Raw genomic sequence first — 21,564 nt, 5'->3', positions numbered from 1 at the left:
AGGCGCCACCCAAGTATTTGGATAATTTTTTTTTTTTTTGCAGTTTTGGTGGAGGCTGGGTTTAGACCCACCACCTCCGGCATATGGGGCCAGTGCCCTACTCCTTTGAGCCAGAGGCTCAGAAACATTCTTAAGGGCTGTTTAATTGTAGTCTATCTACTCCAGGTTTCTAAGCTGCTGTTTTCTTTTTCTTTTCTTTTTTTTTGTTTATTTTGGCTGGGGCCGGGTTTGAACCCATCACTCCCATGTATGGGGCCGGCACCTTTACTCCTTAGCCACAGGTGCCGCCCAGCTGCTATGTTTTCTTTAGCTCATTCACACAGTCCACCATTTTCCAAACTTTCTTGTGTCTGTGGCTTTCCAGAGAACCTTCCAGGACTATGTAGGTTACCTGGTCATTTACTTCTATCTGAATTACATATGTGAATATGATGTATCTCTATCCTCCATGGCTAACCTTGCCACTTTTTTTTTTGTAGAGACAGATTCTCACTTTATGGCCCTCAGTAGAGTGCCATGGCATCACACAGCTCACAGCAACCTCCAACGCCTGGGCTTAAGTGATTCTCTTGCCTCAGCCTCCCAAGTAGCTGGGACTACAGGCGCCCGCCACAACGCCCAGCTATTTTTTGGTTGCAGTTCAGCTGGGGCTGGGTTTGAACCTGCCACCCTCAGTATATGGGGCCGGCGCCTTACCGACTGAGCCACAGGTGCCACCCACCTTGCCACTTTTTTACAAAATAATTGGCCAAGGAATATGGAAAAAAAAAAAACCTAAGAACCATATAACAGATATGTTTATTTTGCTGCACAAAAGTATTCCCATGTACTGATTGGGAAGGAATATTTTTCTCTGCCAAGAAGCACAGTTACAATGATGTTTTGTGGATTAGATTGCTTGGTATATTGCCTCTAGACACACCACAAATGAACTGTGGTCAGTGACATTTTAAGAGGAAGTTTAGGGTAGCGCCTGTGGCTCAAAGGAGTAGGGTGCTGGCCCCATATGCCAGAGGTGGTGGGTTCAGACCCATCTCTGGCCAAAAACTGAAAATAAATAAATAAATAAATAAAAAAGAGGAAGTTTATATATTTTAGTGGGACATTATAAATACAAGAATAATTGGTGGGTGGCGCCTGTGGCTCAGTCAGTAAGGCGCCGGCCCCATATACTGAGGGTGGTGGGTTCAAACCCAGCCCCAGCTGAACTGCAACCAAAAAATAGCTGGGCGTTGTGGCGGGCGCCTGTAGTCCCAGCTACTCGGGAGGCTGAGGCAAGAGAATCGCTTAAGCTCAGAAGTTGGAGGTTGCTGTGAGCTGTGTGATGCCATGGCACTCTACCAAGGGCCATAAAGTGAGACTCTGTCTCTACAAAAAAAAAAAAAAATAGAATAATTGGCCAGGTGCAGTGGCTCATGCCTATAATCCTAGAACTCTGGGAGGCTGAGGCAGGAGGATCCCTTGAGGTCAGAACTTGGAGACCAGACTGAGCAAGAGCAAGACTCTGCCTTTACTAAAAATAGAAAAATTGGAGCTGGACATGGTGGCCTATCCCTGTAGGCCCAGGTACTCGGGATGCTCAGGCAGGACGATCACTTGAGCCTAGAAGTTTGAGGTTGCTATGAGATAGGGTGAGACCATGGCACTGTAGCCTGGAGTAAAACAGTGAAACTGTCTTAAAAAAAATTTTTTTTTTGGAAAAAATTTGACTCCAGTGTTCTGGAGGCTTTTCAGTGTGGCCCTTTGGAAGACCTACTTCCAATTTCACCCTCATTATAAATCCCTGAGGCAGTGGAATGGTCCGCTCAGACAACCCAGGATGTTGTTGACTCTCCCAGAGAGGGACTGCCCACTTTTTAGTCATTGCATACTGTGATTACATTCCTTTGCAGGTCCCCTTCTCAGTTCCCACAGCTGTATGTGTGAGGCTCTGTAGGAAACCAGAGCAGGACTTGTTTTCCGTTTACCACCATAGGAAACCATTTTATCAGTGTGTCCCCTACCTGCCTGCCTGTATGTTATGCATTTATTGTTAGTCATCAGCATTTCCATCACTCAAATCCACTGGCCTAGAAAAGGGATGAAGATGGTTTTGTGTTCACATTGGTGTTCAAACTTGTTGCAATAGGAATTATAGGTCTCAAGTTTCCATTTATGTAGGTTGTACCTGTTAGATATCACTGAAATTTTGCTGTTGTAGGACATTGACAAAAGAACCTGAATTTTGATGGGTTTTTTTCCTCCTCTAAATCAAGTTTATTCTTAAAGTTATTTCTTCTGTGATGTAGTTTTGGCCTACGCTCCATCTTTATTCTGGTGTATACTAGATACGTGGCCTTGTTTAGTTAGCATGGAATCTGATATATGGTGATTCAGTGAATGTTAATTTGCTTTTTATCCCTTCATAGACCTCTGTGGTTCTTGAAGGAGATAAAGAAGTAATCTCCAGGGCAGTGCCTGTGGCTCAGTGGGTAGGGTGCTGGCCCCATATACCAAGGGTGGTGGGTTCAAACCCGGCCCCAGCCAAATTGCAACAAAAAAATAGCCGGGCGTTGTGGCGGGTGCCTGTAGTCCCAGTTACTTGGGAGGCTGAGGCAAAAGAATCACTTAAGCCCAGGAGTTGGGGGTTGCTGTGAGCTGGGATGCCACAGCACTCTATCTTGGACGGCAGCTTGAGGCTCTGTCTTACAAAAAAAAAAGAGGTAATCTCCAACTTGAGAAGAGGTTAAAATGCTACAGTGTTTTTTTTTTAGAAACTCTTTGGGAAGCATTTTTACCTTGAGACAGGGTTATAAATGTGATTGGGTTCCAGGATAGCCTACAGAGGTCTTGGTAATCCCCAAGTAACTGAATTGTCCTATTAATACCACTGTGGATGTAGACTACCATGTGTAACCATGTTTTTTTCTTTTTTGATTGTGCTATTTAGTTTTATTATGATTTTTTTTTTTTTATTGTTGGGGATTCATTGAGGGTACAATAAGCCAGGTTACACTGATTGCAATTGTTAGGTACAGTCCCTCTTGCAATCATGTCTTGCCCCCATAAAGTGTGACACACACCAAGGCCCCACCCCCTCCCTCCGTCCCTCTTTCTGCTTTCCCCTGTAACCATGTTTTAAAATGAGAACCTGTTTGTAGTCCCCTGTGGGGGTTTTGTGAATACCGGCTCTTGTCACAGGTAGTCTGCTCTCAGACACAGATTCCATTGACATCCATAGTACCAGGCCACTAAAAGTAATTTCCATGGTGGGCATCTGGGATACCACGCAGAGCTGAGGGCTCTAAAGCTGAAGAATGAGGACTTCTATTTTGCTGGCAGAGATGGAGAGAAGCTAGCATCTGTTGAGTACCTGCTATATACCAGTCAGTATGTTATATGCTTTAGTAAAGTTTTGTGGCCTGGCCTGGCACGGTGGCTCACGCCTGTGATTTTAGCACTCTGGGAGGCTGAGGCAGGTGGATCCCTTGAGCTCAGGAGTTTAATACCAGCCAGAGCAAGAGCAAGACCCTGTCTCTCCTAAAAAAATTTAGGAAAAATAGCCAGGAATTGTGATGGGTGCCTATAGTCCTAACTATTCAGGAGGCCAAAATAGAGGATCACTTACACCCAGGAGTTTGAGAGTAGCAATATAGTGAGATTAACTCTACAGAAAATAAAAGTAAATAACATAGGCCGGTAGCCGTGGCTCATACCAGTAATCTTAGCACTCTGGGAGGCCAAGGCAGGAGGAGTTCAAGAGTTTAAGACCAACCTGAGCTAAGATTAAGAACCCGTGTCTACTAAAAATAGAAAAACTAACTGGGCTTTGTAGTGGGCTCATATACTCCCAGCTACTTGGGAGGCTTAGGCAGGAAGATTGCTTGAACCCAGGAGATTCAAGTTGCTGCAAGCTGGGCGGATGCTGCACTCTAGCCTGGCAAAAGAGTGAGACTCTTGTCTCAAAAAAAAAAAAAGTAAATAATATAGATTAAGCCAGGCACAGAGGCTCATGCTAGTAATTCTAGCACTCTGGGAGGCCAAGATGGGCAGACAGTCTGAATTCAGGAGTTTGAGACCAGTCTGAGCAAGAGTGAGACCCTGTCTCTACTAAAAATAAAATTAGTAGGCCAGGCGTGGTGGCTCACACCTGTAATCCTAGCACTCTGGGAGGCCAAGGCTGGGTGTATTGCCTGAGCTCACAGGTTCGAGACCAGCCTGAGCAGGAGCAAGACCCCCGTCTCTAAAAATAAGCCAGGCGTTGTGGTCGGTGCCTGTAGTCCTAGCTACTTGGGAGGCTGAGGCAAGAGAATTCCTTGACCCCAAGAGTTTGAGGTTGCTGTGAACTATGACACCAGGGCATTCTACCAAGGGTGACGAGTAAGACTCTGTCTCAAAAATAAATAAATAAATAAATAAATAAAATTAGCTGGGTGTTGTGATGGGCACCTGGAGTCCCAGCTATTTAGGAAGCATAGGTATGAGGATTGCTTGCGCCTAAGAGTTGAGGTTGTTGTGAGCTATGATGATTCCATAACACTGTATCCAGAGCAACAGAATGAGACTCTGTCTCAAAAAAAAAATAATAATAAATATATGTTCATATTTATTTATATAGAATAGGTTCTATTTGCCCCCATTTTACAGATGAAAAGCCAAGGCTTAGACACATAGGTAGCAAGTCATAGAACTAAGGTTTGAACTGATTTCTACCATTGCACACACTTTTGAAAAGATGGGGGTATCAGACACAGACCTGTGGCTGTGAAGAGAACTGAGAAATGAAGGGGAACAAGATGGCATTAGTTCTGTAAGGGTAAAGGGCTGAGATGTGGGGAAGCTATATGAACTCAGCTGTGCTGGTACAGCTTGAAAGATCTGTTAAGAAATAGGGTCTCTTCAGGGTGCTTATATTTTTTTCCATGAGCTTTTTGGAGGACAAGAAATAAAATTTGTGCCCGTGTGGAGAGTAAGAGTCAGACTCAGGGAGAGGAAGTGCTTGGTGATGGAGAGGAAAGAGCAATTTCTTTTTTTTTTTTTTCTTTCTTTTTTTTTTGAGACAGAGTCTCACTATTTTGCCCTCGGTAGAGTGCTCTGGTGTCACAGCTCACAGCAACCTCAAACTCTTGGGCTTAAGTGATTCTCTTGCCTCAGCCTCCCAAATAACTGGGACTGCAAGTGTCCGCCACAGTGACTGGCTATTTTTTGGTTGCAGTTGTCATCGTTTAGCAGGCCCAGGCCAGGCTCGAACCCACCAGCTTCGGTGTATGTGGCCGGCATTCTACTCACTGAACTACAGGCATTGAGCCGGAAAGAACAATTTCTACAATCATAAAAGCCAGGTCAATCATTTATTTATAAAAATGTTATATTTAGGTGCTCAGAGTCATGGACTCCCTTTCCAATGGCTGTGGTCCCCAAACTCTGGGCTCCAGACTGGTATCAGTCTGTCAATCCATGGCCTGTTAAGAAGTGGGCTGCATAGCAGCAGGTGAGCAGCAGATGAAGCTTCATCTGTGTTTACGGGGCTCCCCATCGTTTGCATTACTGCTTGAACCCTGCGTCTTATCAGAAGATGCAGCAGCATTAAATTCTCAAAGGAGCATGAACCCTTAGTGTAAACTGCACATACTAGGGGTCTAGGTTGCATGCTCCTTTTGAGAATCTAATGCCTGATGATCTGAGGTGAAGCTAAGACGGTAACGCTAGCAACTGGGGAGCAGCTGCAAATACAGATTATCATAAGCAGAAAGGTTTGACTGCACAGAGACCATAATAAATCTATTACTTGTAGATTCATATCAAAACCATCCCCCACCCCACTTTCACCCCAGTCTATGGAAAAAATGGAACCAGTCCCTGGTGATGAAAAGTTTGAGGATCGCTGCTTTATGGTGTAGGGGGCTGTAAATGAGTGTAAAGTCTAGGTCTCAGTTTCACTTTCTTTTCCTCCAGGAGAAACCCGGCCTTTTTTTCTTTTTCTAATTTTTTAGAGCTTTTGTCTCCTAGAGTTCTAGTGTTTAATTTTCTTACTTTTCTTTATCTTATTCATCTGTCTGTCTTCTTTGATTCTGTTGACTTAACAGGATGATTGTCTTTGTTAAGTATTTCTATATTCTAGAGCTGCTAGAGCACTTTGCGAATCAGCATCAGTTCTCTGAAAGCTCAGGCTTCATGCCCATTACTAGAACTAGACACCATCCTTACTGAACCTAACCTTCTCCCTTAGTGCTCCTTAGCATGGTACCAGGCAACATTTGATACCACAGGAAAATTAAAGTCATGCTTAGAGTCTGAAGCTCTTTGGGGCAGAATAATTATGCATCACCTCTCCCTCATGTCTGTAACTTCAGATTGGGCATTGCCTCCTTTAGGAAGCCTTTCTTAGTCATCCCAAGTCTAAGTTAGATACTTCTATTATATAGTCACATAGGGTGCTGAACATCTATTATTGGTTTAACTTCTCAAACCATGTTATTTTTTTTTTCCTGTTTATTTGTTTGATTCTTCTTTTGACTTGGAGCTCCTTGAGAGCAAGGACAATTTTTTTTCTTTGATTCCTAGCACCTGGGACAGTATAATTCCTGTAATAATTTTTTGATGTATAAATGATAAAACTAAATTGTGGTTGGCGCCTGTGGCTCAAGGAGTAGGGCGCCGGCCCCATATACTGGGGGTGGCGGGTTCAAACCCAGCCCCAGTCAAAACTGCAAAAAAAAAAGAAAGAAAGAAGAAAACCAACTAAATTGTATTTGAATGTATGAAATGTTGCAATCCCTTCTTTATGTAACTATGAAAACCTACATGTGTTTTGCAACTTCCTATTCCGATCCAGTTTAAGGAGGTTTAGTTTTCTCTTTTTGTGAAATTTGATTCTACTTTAAGATGATTCTGAAAGACACAGAATAGTGACTTTTACTTACTGTCTCTGTTCAAATGAAGTAAGAGATTGCTCATTTATTTGGCATATTATGAGGGGAGGAGGCATTTGCTTTGACAGTCAACTATCTTCCTGATTTTTCTTTTTTTTTTTTTTTGAGACAGAGTCTTGCTCTATTAACCTGCATAGAGTGCTGTAGCATTGTAGCTCATAGCAACCTCAAACTCTTGGGCTCAAGTGATCCTCTTGTCTCACCCTGCAGAGTAGCTGGGACTAGAGGCACCTGCCACAATGCCTTGCTAGTTTTTCTATTTTTAGTAGAGATGGGTCTCACTCTTGTTCAGGCTGGGTTCCCTGATTTATAAATAAATACAACTACGTTCCCCAATCTGTTTCCTCTGCTAACTTCATATCCTCTCTCTTTTCATCCAAGTTTCTTTATTTTATTTTTTTGAGAAAGAATCTCACTCTGGTTGCCCCAAGCTAGAATGCCAGGGTGTCAGCCTAGCTGACAGGAACCTCAGATTACTAGATTCAAGCTATCTTGCCTCAGCCTCCCAAGTAGCTGAGACTACAGGTGCTCACCAAAATGCCTCGCTGATTTTTCTGTTTTCAGTAGAGACAACACCTGAGCTCAGGCAATCCACTTGCCTAATCCTCCCAGAGAGCTAGGATTGTAAGTGTGAGCCACCGCGCACTGCCCTCAGCCAAGTTTCTTCCTTTTTTTGTTTTTGTTTGTTTGTTTTTGAGACAGAGTCGCAGAGTGCTGTGGCATCATAGCATACAGCAACCTCAGACTCCTAGGCTCAAGTGATTCTTTTGCCTCCACCTCCTGAGTAGCTGGGACTGCAGGCACCCGCCACAATGCCTGGCTGTTTTTAGAGGCAGGGTCTTATTCTTGCTCAGGCTGGTCTGGAATTCTGTGAGCTCAGGCAATCCGCTCACTTCAGCCTCTCACAGTGCTGGGATTATAGGTGTGAGCCACTGTGCCCGGCCCTCCAAGTTTCTTTTGAATGCTAGTTTGATATTCATTGCCTCACATTCTGATTTCTCTTTCCATGGCTCCAATTAAGCTAATCTTGCTGGGACAATTATGACTTTGTAAAGTCAGCTAAGTTAAAGAAATGCCTTATTAGTCATCTCTTTGACATTTGACCTAGTGGACTGTCCTTCTTGAAACCCTATTCCTTTGTTATTTGTCACTTGTAGTCCTTGTCACTATCTTGTCAGCATTAAGCCTCACTGATTTTGTTGATTTGCTCATTCATAAAAAAAAAAAAAAGAATTGAAGGCTGGGCATGGCAGCTCACACCTGTAATCCTAGCACTTTGGGAGGCCAAGGCAGGAGGATTGCTTGGGGCCAAGAGTTCAAGACCAGCCTGCACAACATAGAAAGACTCTGATTCTATAAAAAATTTAAAAACAGGGTTGGCACCCGTTGCACAGTGCCAGCTACATATACAGGGGGTGGTGGGTTTGAACCTGCCAGGCCAAATAAACAACTGCAACAAAAAAATAGCCAGGCATTGTGGCAGACGCCTGTAGTCCCAGCTGCTTGGGAGGCTGAGGTAAGAGAATCGCTTAAGCCCAAGAGTTTGAGGTTGCTGTGAGCTGTGATGCCATTGTACTCTACTGAGGGTGACATAATAAAACTCTCTCAAAAATAAATAAATAAACAGCCAGGTGCAGAGATGCTTGTCTGTAATCCTGCCTGTTTGGGAAGCTGAGGTGAGAGGATCACTTGAGTCTAGGATTGAGGTTGTAGTGAGCTATGTTGACATCACTGCACTCTAATCAGGTGACAGAGTAAGACTCTTTAAAATATATATATATATGAATCCAGTGCCACTTCTCCACAAGGCTATCCTAGAGGTTGGCAATGAACAAGATAAACATGCTCCCTGCTCTCATGCAGCTTACAGTCCAGCTTACTGGCCATTCATTCATTTAGTTCAATAAATATTTATTTAGTGCCTGCTATTTGCAAGATACTGCTGTGTCTAGCAACCAAAGGTAATGATACAAATTGTTTAATTTTATAATTATTGCCTCTTAATTGTATCATGTGCTTTATAGAAGTAAAGATCAGTCAGGGAAGAGTTCCTTGAGGAAGGAATTTTTATTGGGAGCTTGACTTGTGCAAGTGAAAAAAACCTGAATGGCAGTAGGGTTTGGCAGGTCAGAGAGACAGGAGAAGTAGTTAATTATTCATTGCGGTTACTTATAAAGTTATTAACTATGAGAGTAACTTTTCTCTTCTCTTTTCTTTCTTTCTTTCCTTTTTTTTTTTCTTTGAAACAGAGTCTCTTTTTGTTGCCCTGGCTAGAGTTTGGTGGCATCCTCATAGTTCACTGCAACCTCCAACTCCTGGGCTCAAGTGATCCTCCTCTTTCAGGCTCCAGAATAGCTAGGACTACAGGCACATGCCAACACATCTAATTTTTTCTGTTTTTGGTAGAGACGGGATCCCATTCTTTCTCAGGCTGGTTTCAAACTTCTGAGATCAAGCGTTCCTCCTGTTTTGGCCTCCCAGAGTGCTAAGATTATAGGCATGAGCTACCATGCCTGGCTTACTGTAGCATCTTAAAAATGAAATTCTGTCCTTATTGTTGTCTACCATTGTTGAGAGCTTTATGAATGAGACATGCAGACTCTAATTGCAGCAGCCACAGTCTCAATTCTTACTAGTGAGTAATTATTTTGAAATCTATCTGGCAGCACCAAAGAGGAAGGTAAAGATGTATGTATGACAGGATAATTAACACTGTAAACTAGGTGTCAAATGAATGGTATAGTTAAATATTATTGGCATTCAGAGAAAGACACTGTTGTAGGCATGGAGTGATCTTGGAGGTAGTGAGGCTTCAATTAAAGGAAGAGAACTACTCAGAAGAACAGGGATGAAAGGCATTTCCAGTAGAGAGAAAGGAGAGGACAAACGCAGGGAAGTGGGAATTCAGCCTTGCAACTGAGTGGATTGTTGCCTATAGGCCTAGACAGGGCCTTCTGTTTGAGTGGTTACCAAGTAATGTGTTAGAAGACTGAAAAGGCCCTGAGAAGATCCTTGCATATCAAACTAATGACCTGAGAAGATCCTTGCATATAAGCTAGTGATAAGGAGTGGGCCTTTATCATTTGAGCTGATACATCATGGGTAGACAGCTGTTTTAGAATTAACCTAGCAATGAATGACTTCAAAACCAGGCACTGAAACATGAGAATAATAATGTTCAGTAATTCATTTTAACAAATATTTATGGAGCACCTTCTGTGTGGCAGTGGGAAGAGTAAGGAATGAATAGGTGAGAGAGCACTTGCCCAAGGAACCTAAAGACTTTTTGCAAGATCATATTGGGGGTTGGAGAGATGAAAGAAGGAATGGGAGGGAAAAATGGGAGGAGTCGGCCTCTCCCCTACCCCACAGGTATTAGGGGCTAGTAAAACTGTGGCTTAGGCCATATCCATCCAGATGCTTGTTTTTGTACAGCCCTTGAGCTAAAGAATTTTTTAATAGATATTTCTAATGATTTTTTTAAATCAAAAGAAGAATATTTTGACATGTGATACTCAAATTTCACAGTCCATAAATAAAGTTTTTTTGTAACAGAGCCTTGCTGGTTCGTTTATCCATCACTACTTTAACATGCAGTAGCAAAGACCATGAGAACCACCAAGCCAAAAATATGTACCATTTGACCCTTTACAGAAAACTGTGCATCCATGAGTCACACTCATCTTTATCTTAGTTCTCCTTTCTAAAACTGATTGCCTCGGGTGGCACTGTGGCTCAGTGAGTAGGGTGCCGGCCCCATATACCAAGGGTGGTGGGTTCGAAACTGGCCCCGGCCAAATTGCAAAAAAAACAGCTGTGTGTTGTGGTGGGCGCCTATAGCCCCAGCTACTCGGGAGGCTGAGGCAAGAGAATCACCTAAGAGTCCCAAGAGAATCCCAAGAGCTGGAGGCTGCTATGGCTGTGACACCACACACTCTACCAAGGGCAACAAAGTGAGACTCCATCTCTAAAAATAAATAAATAAATAAATAAAATAAAACTCACCGCCTCTTATCTGAGGCTTTTCCTCTACTCAGGCTTTTTCTGGTGGGTGGGTGAGCAGGCTGTTTCCGTGGCTCATGCCTATAATCCCAGCACTGTGGGAGGCTGAGGCAGGAGGATCCTTTGAGCTCAGCAGTTCAAGACCAGTCTGAGCAAGAGCAAGACCCCATCTTTACTAAAAATAGAAAAACTAGGGCGGCACCTGTGGCTCAGTGAGTAGGGCGCCAGCCCCATATGCCGAGGGTGGTGGATTCAAACCCAGCCCCGGCCAAACTGCAACAAAAAAATAGCCGGGCGTTGTGGCAGGTGCCTGTAGTCCCAGCTGCTCGGGAGGCCGAGGTAAGAGAATCACGTAAGCCCAAGAGTTAGAGGTCGCTGTGAGCCGTGTGATGTCATGGCACTCTACCTGAGGGCGGTACAGTGAGACTCTGTCTCTACAAAAAAAAAATAGAAAAACTAGCCAGCATTGTGATGGGCACCTATAGTCCCAGCTCCTTGGAAGGCTGACTCAAGAGATCACTTGAGCCCAGGAGTTTGCGGTTGTGAGCTGTGATGCTGTGGCACTCTACCCAGGATGACAGAGTGAACTCTGTCTCAAAAAAAAAATCCTTTTCTTCTTTATGTTCCTCTCCACATCCTCAGCTTCTCTTTCTTCCAGGACTTTTCGCCTCCCAAATATACCCAAGAACTAACCTACTTCAAAACAAAAACAAAAAGCACAACATCATCAACTCAGAAGTCCCCTTGTGGGACCCTAATACTGGCTCCAGTCCCTTCCCAGTCCTTACCTTCCTTGTTTTCTCTCACATTTAACATTTTGATCATTCCCTTTTCCTTGCGACCCTTTTTTCTTTTCAATTCCTCTCCCAGTCTTCTTTTCTTCTTTCCTTCCCTTCCCTTTCCCCTTTCCTTTCTTTCCCTTTCCTCTCCCCTTCTCTGTCTTTCTCTCTCTCTTTTTTTTTTGAGACAGAGTCTCTGTCACCCCAGCTAAAGTGCCATGGTGTCCTAGCTCACAACAACTTCAAGATCCTGGGCTCAAGCAATTCTCTTGCCTCAGCCTCCTGAGTAGCTGAGACTGCAGGTGCCCGCCACAGTGCCCGGCTATTTTTAGAGATGAGGTCTCGCTCTTGCTCAGGATGTTCTTGAATGCCAAGCCCAAGTGATCTACCCTCCTTGGCCTCCAGGAGTGCTGGGATTACAGGCTTGAGCCACTGTGCCCAGACTTTTTTTTTTTCTTTCACAGAATCTCATGCTGTCATTCCAGCTAGAGTGCAGTAACATCATTGTAGCTCACTCGAACCTCACACTCCTGGGCTCAAGCCATCCTTTTGCTGCAGCTCCCAGAGTGCTAAGAATACAGTCATGAGCTGCCATGCCCAGCCTTGAGACTCTTTTTCTTGGCTTTTATGACATCATTCTTCTTTGCTTCTCTTCCTGTTTCCCCAGCCCCTTTTCTCCTTCCAAGGCTTTTCTTCTTTTGCAAAAGAAGAAAAAATAAATGAGCAGAAAACATCCTTGATTCAGAGAAGAGTTCCATAGCTTCTAGGCCTTCACCGATTTCTACTCTGAGGAGGGTTAGATGTTCCCTTTTTGCTGTTCCCAAAGCACCCCGTACATGTATCTGCTGTAGAGCTCAGTATAGCGTCTAAATGTTGTTTTTAGGGGTTTATCTTATAAGAGCTATTATTTTGTTGGACACCTACTACACACATATGTATTCACTATATTAAATGCTTTACACAGATTATTCCTAGTCATTGCAACAACCATAAAAAAGATAGATTTTGTTTCCTTCATGTTATAAATGAGGAAATTGAGGGTTAGCAAGTTTAAGTAATTTTCCTAAGGTTACACAATAAGTGGCAGAGCTGGGACTTGAACCTGATCTTGATTTAGTGCACAGGTAAAGTCAGCTATTTTCTGTGCACCAAAACCTCCTGCCACAGACTTTCTTTTTAGCTTCCAGGCTATGTGTCCTAAACATTTCCACCTGGAAGTCCTGGTAGTACCTTGGTCCAACTCATGGTCTCTCCCCACCCCCGTCCAGCTCTGGATTGGTAGTGTGAGCATTTGTCTATTCAGCCAGGCTCTCCTCTTGAGGATTGATCTTAGCTTTGCCTCTTCTCCACCCCTTTCACTGCTCATCACCTAGTTGGCACCACAGCCAGTCATTAACTTCCCTCTTAAGTTCTCTGGGATTCATCACATGACGTCTGCTGTCACTTCCTTGTTCAGTCTCTTTTTCTCTTCTCTCCTGGACTGTTGTCCCTCTTCTCCTTCCACTCTCTCACATACTGCAGATGCTGGGGGCTCTCTGTACCAGAACCTTAACTCATCTCTCCATTCAGTTCCTGTGTTAGTCCCCCTTTCTGGAATGCCCTTCTCTTCATGGTTTGCCTGAGGAACATCTTTTCAGCTCATCCCTAAAAAATAAATGAGCAGAAAACATCCTTGATTCAGAGAAGAGTTCCTTAGCTTCTAGGCCTTCACTGATTTCCACTCTGAGCAGGGTTAGATGTTCCCTTTTTGCTGTTCCCAAAACACCCTGTGCGTGTATCTGCTGTAGAGCTCAGTATAGCGTCTAATGATTTGTACACTTGTCAGCCTCCTTACAAGTGGTACTCCTTAAAGGCAGAAATTTTTTTTTCTTGTTCACTTTTTATCCATGGTATCTAGCATATTGCCTGGGAGTTAGTAGTTTAGTAACTGTCGAATGTTCTAGTAACAATAGTATAGTTGGAGATAGGGACTGATACTTTGGAGAACTGTTAGGATTTAAGATTTATGTCCATGAAGATGGTTAAAACTGGAGAGTAGGAATGGTGGCTCATGCCTATAAACCTAGCACTGTGGGAGGCTAAGGTGGGAGAATTGCTTGAGGCTAGGAGTTCAAGACCTGCCTGGGCAATAGTGAGACCCGGTCCCTAAAAAAATAAGGAAAATTAGGCCAGCATGGCAGCGCACACCTGTAGTCCCAGCTGTTAAGGATGCTGAGTCAGGAGGATCAAGTGAGCCCAGGAGTTTGAGGCTATATTGAGCTATGGTCCCACCACTGCATTCTAGTAGCTTAGGCAAAAGAGAGGGACCTTGGCTTTGCGCCTGTAGCTCAGTAGTTAGGGCGCTGGCCACATACACTGGGGCTGGCGGATTCAAACCTGGCCCGGGCCTACTGGACAACAACAACTACAACAACAACAACAACAAAATTGCCGGGTGTTGTGGCGAGTACCTGTAGTCCCAGATGCTTGGGAGGCTATGAGGCAAGAGAATTGCTTAAGCCCAAGAGTGCTTTGGGCTTTTTTTGTAGAGACATAGTCTCACTTTGTCACCCTCAGTAGAGTGCTGTGGTATCACAGCTCACAGCAACCTCCAAGCTCTTGGGCTTAAGCTATTCTCTTGCCTCAGTCTCCACAACACCTGGCTATTTTTTTTTATTGCAGTTTGGCCAGGGCCATATTCGAACCCACCACCCTCGGTATATGGGGCTGGCGCCCTACTCACTGAGCTACAGGCGCCACCCAAAGCCCAAGAGTTTGGGGTTGCCGTGAGCTGTGATGCCATGGCAACACCGTGAGACTTTGTCTAAAAAAAAAAGGGAGAGAACTTGCCTCATAAATAAATAAATACATAGAAGAGAAAAAAATTAAAAAAGAAAATAGCTAAAGTAGATAATACTAATACCTTGATATGTATTGCATCAAATGACTTACAAAGTATTTTCACAAATATTTTATTTCATTATTGTGTCCCGCCCAAAAGCACAGTGAGAGAGACAGGGCAGGCATTAATGTTTCTATTTTAAGACACTGAGAACTTGGCCTGACATGGTGGCTCATGCCTATAATCCTAACACTCTGGGAGGCTGAGGTGGGTGGATTGTTTGAGCTCAGGAGTTTTGAGACCAGCCTGAGCAAGACCATCACCCCATCTCTACTAAAAATAGAAAAAAATTAGTTGGGTATTATAGTGGGTGCTTGTAGTCCCAGCTACTTGGAAGGCTGAAGCAGGAGGATCGCTTGAACCCAAGAGTTTGAGGTTGCTGTGAGCTAGGCTGACACCATGGCACTCTAGCCTGGGCAATAGAGTAAGACTCTGTCTCAAGAAAAAGAGAAAAAGAAAAAAATCAGGAACTTGTAGCTCAGAGAAGTGAAGTGACTTGCTTAAAGTCTTGAACAATAACATAAATCAGCATATGAATTGTGTTGAACATAAGTGCCAGGCTTCCATCATCTGCTGCCAAATCTGGTAGTACTTCTACTGCATTTGTATAGATAAGGTAAGGTTTGGGACAGGCGTGTTTTGGAATGCACCTACATTTCGAGGTCAAGGAAGAGGAGTGACTCAGAGGAGGTGGTAAATAGTGCCCCAAGTTATGACGGTATTGCGAACAAGTTTTCAGAAGGGGAGGGTATCATCAGTGATACCTTTGCACGTAGTTGAGAAAAATAGGGAAGGATGAAAGAGTTCGACTAGTAGGAAGTTGAAGGGAATGATTTCATACAGTGAAGCCACCTTGCCAGGTGTTGACATGCATGTCTCCATTTCCCTCAGTGTCCATGTATTTCACTAAGAAATGTGAAATATTGCATTTCAATGCATGTCAACTACTCTTTCAAGAAGTTTTGGTGGCACAGCGTCCGTAGCACAGTGATAATGGTGCCAGCCGCATACGCTGAGGGTGGTGGGTTTGAACCTGGCCCGGGCTAGCTAAACAACTGTAACAAAAAATAGCCAGGCAGTGTGGCAGGCGCCTATAGTCCCAGCTACTTGGGAGGCTGAGGCAAGAGAATCACTTAAGCCCAAGAGTTTGAGGTTGCTGTGAGCCGTGACGTCACAGCACTATACCAAGGGTGACATAGTGAGACACTGTCTATGCTAAGGGTGACATAGACACTGTCTCAAAAAAAAAAAAAAAGAAATCTGGTAGTGAAAGAAAACACAAAGGTTCATACACGTAGTTTGAGAAATGTCATACCATCTAATATTCCAAGATATGCACAATACATTCGACATTTTGAAGACTTGAAAATATACAGTGGAAACTATCTACAGAAATACTGTGTGATGATTAAGTATATAAATTTCAGGATCTTTTAGACTCAGTTTAACATTGGTCAATTCCAATATAGTTATGGTATTAGAGCAAGGTGTTTAATCAAGCCTTAAAACAAAGTTAAGATTTTATTTGAAGCTGGGCATTGTGGCAGGCACCTGTAGTCCCAGCTACCAGGGAGACTGAGGCAAGAGAATCGCTTTGAGCCCAAGAGTATGAGGTTGCTGTGAGCTATGACACCTTGGCACTCTACCAAGGGCGACAAAATAAAACTCTGTCTCAAAAAAAAAAGATTTTATTTGAATACAGTTAACTGTAACAGTATATGTCCACCTTTCAAGGATAGATATACAGGGTGTCCATAAAGTCATGTGCAATTTAAAATAGTTTAACATGGTAAATTGCACACGAACTTTATGGACACCCTGTGTATTAGAATCTGAAAACACCCTATATCAATTTTGAATACTCATCTACGTGTAAGCTTATCTTTCTCCTCACTCATTGTGTGTTGTCCAAGTGTGATTTGATCAACGGGAAGATTTCCCACTTTGCTGTTAGAGATTGTTTTGTGTGTTTATGATGAAAACCCATTGTCCACATCTCTTAGAAACTGGGCTCTTGGGGCTTGAGGGGGAGCATTAAGTCTTGGGCAGCTCTTTTGCCCTATTGATGAGGTATCCTCTGCCAGGTAAAGCGGTACCAGTGCACCTTTGAGGGCTGTCCCCGCACCTACAGCACAGCAGGCAACCTGCGTACCCACCAGAAGACTCACCGAGGAGAGTACACCTTTGTCTGTAATCAGGAGGGCTGTGGCAAGGCCTTCCTCACCTCCTACAGCCTCAGGATCCATGTGCGAGTGCACACAAAGGAGAAGCCATTTGAGTGCGACGTGCAGGGCTGTGAGAAGGCGTTCAACACACTGTACAGGTGAGCCTCTCCACTGCTCTGCCAGCCTCTGACTCTGACCTTGCCATGACTGCAGACCTCTTTCTCTTTGCACAGGGGAGAGATTCACTTTCAGGACTTAAAAGAGCACACCTGTGCTCAATTATTTAAAATCCATTACAGGAACTTATTTCTGAAAGGTGGATTTGTCTTGGGTTGGCTAGAAGTCACAGTACATCTGTATTTTAATTTGCATCTCATGGAATTCATTCTGGCCTGGGCATTTTAGTGGGGATTTGGTATAGAGTAATATCTTCCCTTGGCCAGAATCTTTATACTAAGGCTCTTGTAATTTTCTTTCCTACCTCACCTTGAGGATAACTTTGCTCTGCCTTGAGAAATGGGAAGTAGCCCACTTAATAGCCACTTCTCTTTTCCATGTTTGTATCAGGAGACTTAATTAGTCTTCAATATTGGGTATAAAATAACATAAATAACAATAGCTAATATTTAAAAAGCAGTTACTGGGGGAAGAGGGAGGGAGGATTCAGTAGCTTCCCACCCAATGGGTACAATGCACTGATACATAGCTCATTCCTTGGGTGTAGGACGCAACTAGGACTCATGTGTAAGTTATATAACCTAATGATTTGTACACTTATATTAATCTGAAATTAAAAAAAAAATAAAAGCACTCACTTTGGGCTAGGCACAATTCTAAGTTCTGATGCTCACAACAGGTGATAAGTAAATGGAAGCACAGAGAGATTCTGTAACTGGCTCAAGGTCCCCCATCCAAGTAGGATGTGGGGCCATGTTTTGAATGCTAGTCAGTCAGTCTCTAGAGTTCCACTCATACTGCTCTGCTACTTACTTCTCTGAATTTCTCTTTGGGCAAAAAAATTTGGATGCTAAGTTATAGGTGTGAAATTCTTATGCTCTTGGTCCTAAAGCACATTAAGCTGGCATGGGGAGGCTTTGTAGTACCTTTTGACAAAAGGGGTTTCTCTGGAATATTTTGCAGGCTGAAAGCACATCAGAGGCTTCACACAGGGAAAACGTTTAACTGTGAATCTGAAGGCTGCAGCAAATACTTCACCACACTCAGTGATCTGAGGAAGCACATTCGAACCCATACAGGAGAAAAGCCATTCCGGTACATCTTACTGTTTTCTATTTATTACTGACCAGTTTTCAGCTGGGTGTCTGATATACTCTGAAATTTTTCAGTGTCAAAAGAAAACGCCCTTCACTGGTTGTTCCTTTTTTTTTTTTTTTTTTTTTTGTAGAGACAGAGTCTCACTTTATGGCCCTCGGTAAAGTGCTCTGACATCACAGCTCACAGCAACCTCCAACTCCTGGGCTTGAGCGATTCTCTTGCCTCAGCCTCCCGAGTAGCTGGGACCACAAGTGCCCGCCACAGCGCCCGGCTATTTTTTAGTTGCAGTTCAGCAGGGACCGAGTTTGAACCCGCCACCCTCGGTATATGGGGCCGGCACCCCACCGATTGAGCCACAGGCGCCGCCCACTGGTTGTTTCTTTAGTAGTGTTAGCTCCCCCCAGGATAACTGTGGCTGACTGCTGCAGGTTAGAGGAGTACTGAGGGATTCCAGGAGCAACCTTATTCTATGGCTAGTGGCCTTTCTGCCTTATGTTTTCCCTTTATTTTCAAGAAGCATTTGTTGAAACTCATGTGTGTGATAGGTACTTTTATTAGTACTAGAGAAATACTCAGAAACAGGCCTTCATCTTAAGAACCTTAGCTAGTAGGAAAGAACTGCACAAATAGACAGTGTCTGAGGTGGCAAGATGCTCAAGTGCCTTGAGCACAGAGAAGGGATATCCACCTAAGAAGGAAGGTGGGAAGGGGAAGAGGAGGCCAAAGGGGAAATGAGGGTAGGAATGCTTCTGTTAGTGGTGCATGTATTATATTTTGTTACTTGTTGTTTTGTAATATCTCATGCATGTCTGCAGAGTCATATGGGAGCATCCATTTTTATTTATGTATGTCAACATTTATGTGTGCACACATATGTATCTAATATATATGTATACTGTAAGCTTGAAAGAGGGACTTGTACCATCTTTCTTCTCTGCTCACAGTGTATAGCATGGTTCTGGACATTCAATAGATCAGGGGTCCTCAAACTTTTTAAACAGGGGGCCAGTTCACTGTCCTTCAGACTGTTGGAGGGCCGGACTATAGTTTAAAAAAAAAACTATGAACAAATTCCTATGCACACTGTACATATCTTATTTTGAAGTAAAAAAACAAAACGGGAACAAATACAATATTTAAAATGAAGAACAGGCTCAGCACCTGTGGCTCAAGCGGCTAAGGCGCCAGCCACATACACCTGAGCTGGCGGGTTCGAATCCAGCCCGGGCCTGCCAAACAACAATGATGGCTGCAATCAAAAAATAGCCGGGCGTTGTGGCGAGTGCCTGTAGTCCCAGTTACTTGGGAGGCGGAGACAGGAGACTCTCTCGAGCCCAGGAGTTTGAGGTTGCTGTGAGCTATGATGCCATGGCACTCTAACTAGGGCGACAGCTTGAGGCTCTGTCTCAAAAAAATAAATAAATAAAATAAAATGAAGAACAAGTAAAGTTAAATCAGCAAACTTACCAGTATTTCAATGGGAACTATGGGCCTGCTTTTGGCTAATGAGAAGGTCAATGTCCTGTTCCATATTTGTCACTGTTGGTCATAACAAGTTATGCAAGTGTGCATCAGTTAGTCTAGATCCGGTTGGAGATTTCAGATGTTTCATTCTGGAAAAATTCTGTTCACAGACATAAGTGCTGCCAAACATGGTTGCCATTTTGAGTGCTGAGATTCCTGAGATTAGGATATGTCTCAGAGGGGAGAGATGCATAGAAAATAGGAAGTCTGCTTGACTTGAAAGCGTCTTTCAGAGAGTCACAATTCTGCAGTTCAGCCAGTTCCATTTGGTAAATTGTATCCACATTTTCAATGTCAATAGAAAATGGGTTACAGAAAAGCTGTATGTCCTGTTCATGGGGATGAAGCTCTTTAAATCTAAATTGGAACTCCTTTTGCAGCTTTTCCAGTGAATCCATACATGTTTTGTTTGGGAATGCAACCAATGTTTTTTCTGCTAACAGATTTCGAGTTGTGGGGAGATGACATAAATTTTCCTCCTTCACTTGTTTGATGAGGAGGCCTTATTGTACTTCAAATGCTTTCACATGTGATTGCATATCACAGATGAGCTTACCCTTTCCTTGAAGTTGCACATTGAAACTGTTGAGTAGCTCTGTTACATCTGTCAGAAAGGCAAGGTGCCATTTCCATTCTGCATCATTGAGCTCTGGTACTTCTTTGTTTTTTGAAAGCAGAAAAGCTGTAATCTATGGAAGTAAGTCATAGAAATGTTTTAAAACTCTCCCTCGACTCAGCCAATGGACTTCTGTGTGGTACAGAACATCTTCATAGGCAAGCAACATTTAGCTCAGACAGAAATTCCTGAAATTGTGGTTTAGTGCATTGGCTCTAATGAAGTTAACACAAGATACCACAATATTCATAGCAGAGTCCCACTTCAGTGATTTACTACTACACAGCACTTGTTGGTGGATGAGGCAGTGTATGGCTATTGGATGAGAATGGTTATGTTTGTCCATCTCTTGGTTAATGTGAGCAATTACTCCTTTCTTAGACCCCACCATGCTAGGAGCACCATCAGTTGTCACACTGGCTAGTTTAGCCCAGTCCCGCTCCAAAACATTCATAGTTTGGCAAACCTTTTCATAGATATCCTCTCCTGTAGTTGTTCCTTTGATGCTTTGCAGTGCAGTAAGCTCTTCTGTAACTTCAAAATAGTCATTCGTGCCACGAATAAAAATTAGAAATTGTGCAGAATCACGAACATCATTACTTTTGTCGAGTGCCAAGGAAAAATAGGAAAGTTTTTTTGCGGAGTTTTGCAAATGCTGATGCAAATTGTCTCCCATTTCTTTAATCCTTCGTGTAATTGTAGGTCCTGAAAGACTCCTAAATAAATCAGCCTTCTCTGGACACATCTCTTTGGCAACAGAAAGAAGGCATTCTGAGAGGAGTTGAGAGACAGAGAGAAGGAGGGGAGTAGGAGAGTGCAGCACACATTCCACACATGTGCACTGCAGGCCAGGACGAGTTGGTTGCTAAGCAGGACAGGTAGCAGTGGCAAAAACACCCGGCGGGCCGGATAAATGTCCTTGGTGGGCCACATGTGGCCTGTGGGCCATAGTTTGAGGACCCCTGCAGTAGATGTTCAAAACCAGCTTTGGGATGATTATATTAGTTTGTAAGGATCCCCCCATTGGTAGATGTACTGCTGAAAATTGCCCATATACAATGTCTGAATTTTGTAGGCGATATCACTTTTATATTCAAGGTGTTAAGTATGCTACCTGTTGCTCAAATCACTCATCACATTAGGATACTGAGAAACAACTTAGGCTTGGCAACTGTAGCTCAAGTGGCTAAGGCGCCAGCCACATACACCGGAGATGGCGGTTTTGAATCCAGCCCGGGCCCACCAAAGAAAGATGACAACTACAACCAAAAAATAGCCAGGTGTTGTGGCCGGCACCTATAAACCCAGCTACTTGGGAGACTGAGGCAAGAGAATAGCTTAAGCCCAAGAGTTTGAGGTTGCCTTGATCTGTGATGCCATGGCACTCTACCCAGGGCAACAGCTTGAGTCT

The 21,564-nt window shown here is 43.5% G+C and overlaps 1 protein-coding gene across 1 annotated transcript in view; it reads left to right on the top strand.

The window, feature by feature from the left end:
* Nucleotides 1–21,564, top strand: part of MTF1 (metal regulatory transcription factor 1) — a 61,043-nt gene that overhangs the window by 9,138 nt on the left and 30,341 nt on the right. Inside the window, exons 3-4 of the mRNA XM_053577374.1 lie at nucleotides 16,658–16,896; nucleotides 17,879–18,010. Coding sequence (XP_053433349.1) covers nucleotides 16,658–16,896; nucleotides 17,879–18,010 — 371 coding nt within the window. The remainder of the gene's footprint in view (nucleotides 1–16,657; nucleotides 16,897–17,878; nucleotides 18,011–21,564) is intronic.

Source organism: Nycticebus coucang, chromosome 22 (genome assembly GCF_027406575.1).
Source record: "Nycticebus coucang isolate mNycCou1 chromosome 22, mNycCou1.pri, whole genome shotgun sequence".
In the NCBI taxonomy this organism is placed as follows: Eukaryota; Metazoa; Chordata; class Mammalia; order Primates; family Lorisidae; genus Nycticebus; species Nycticebus coucang.
Note: the sequence above shows the minus strand (reverse complement) of the source record. Positions and strands in the feature narration are given on the sequence as shown.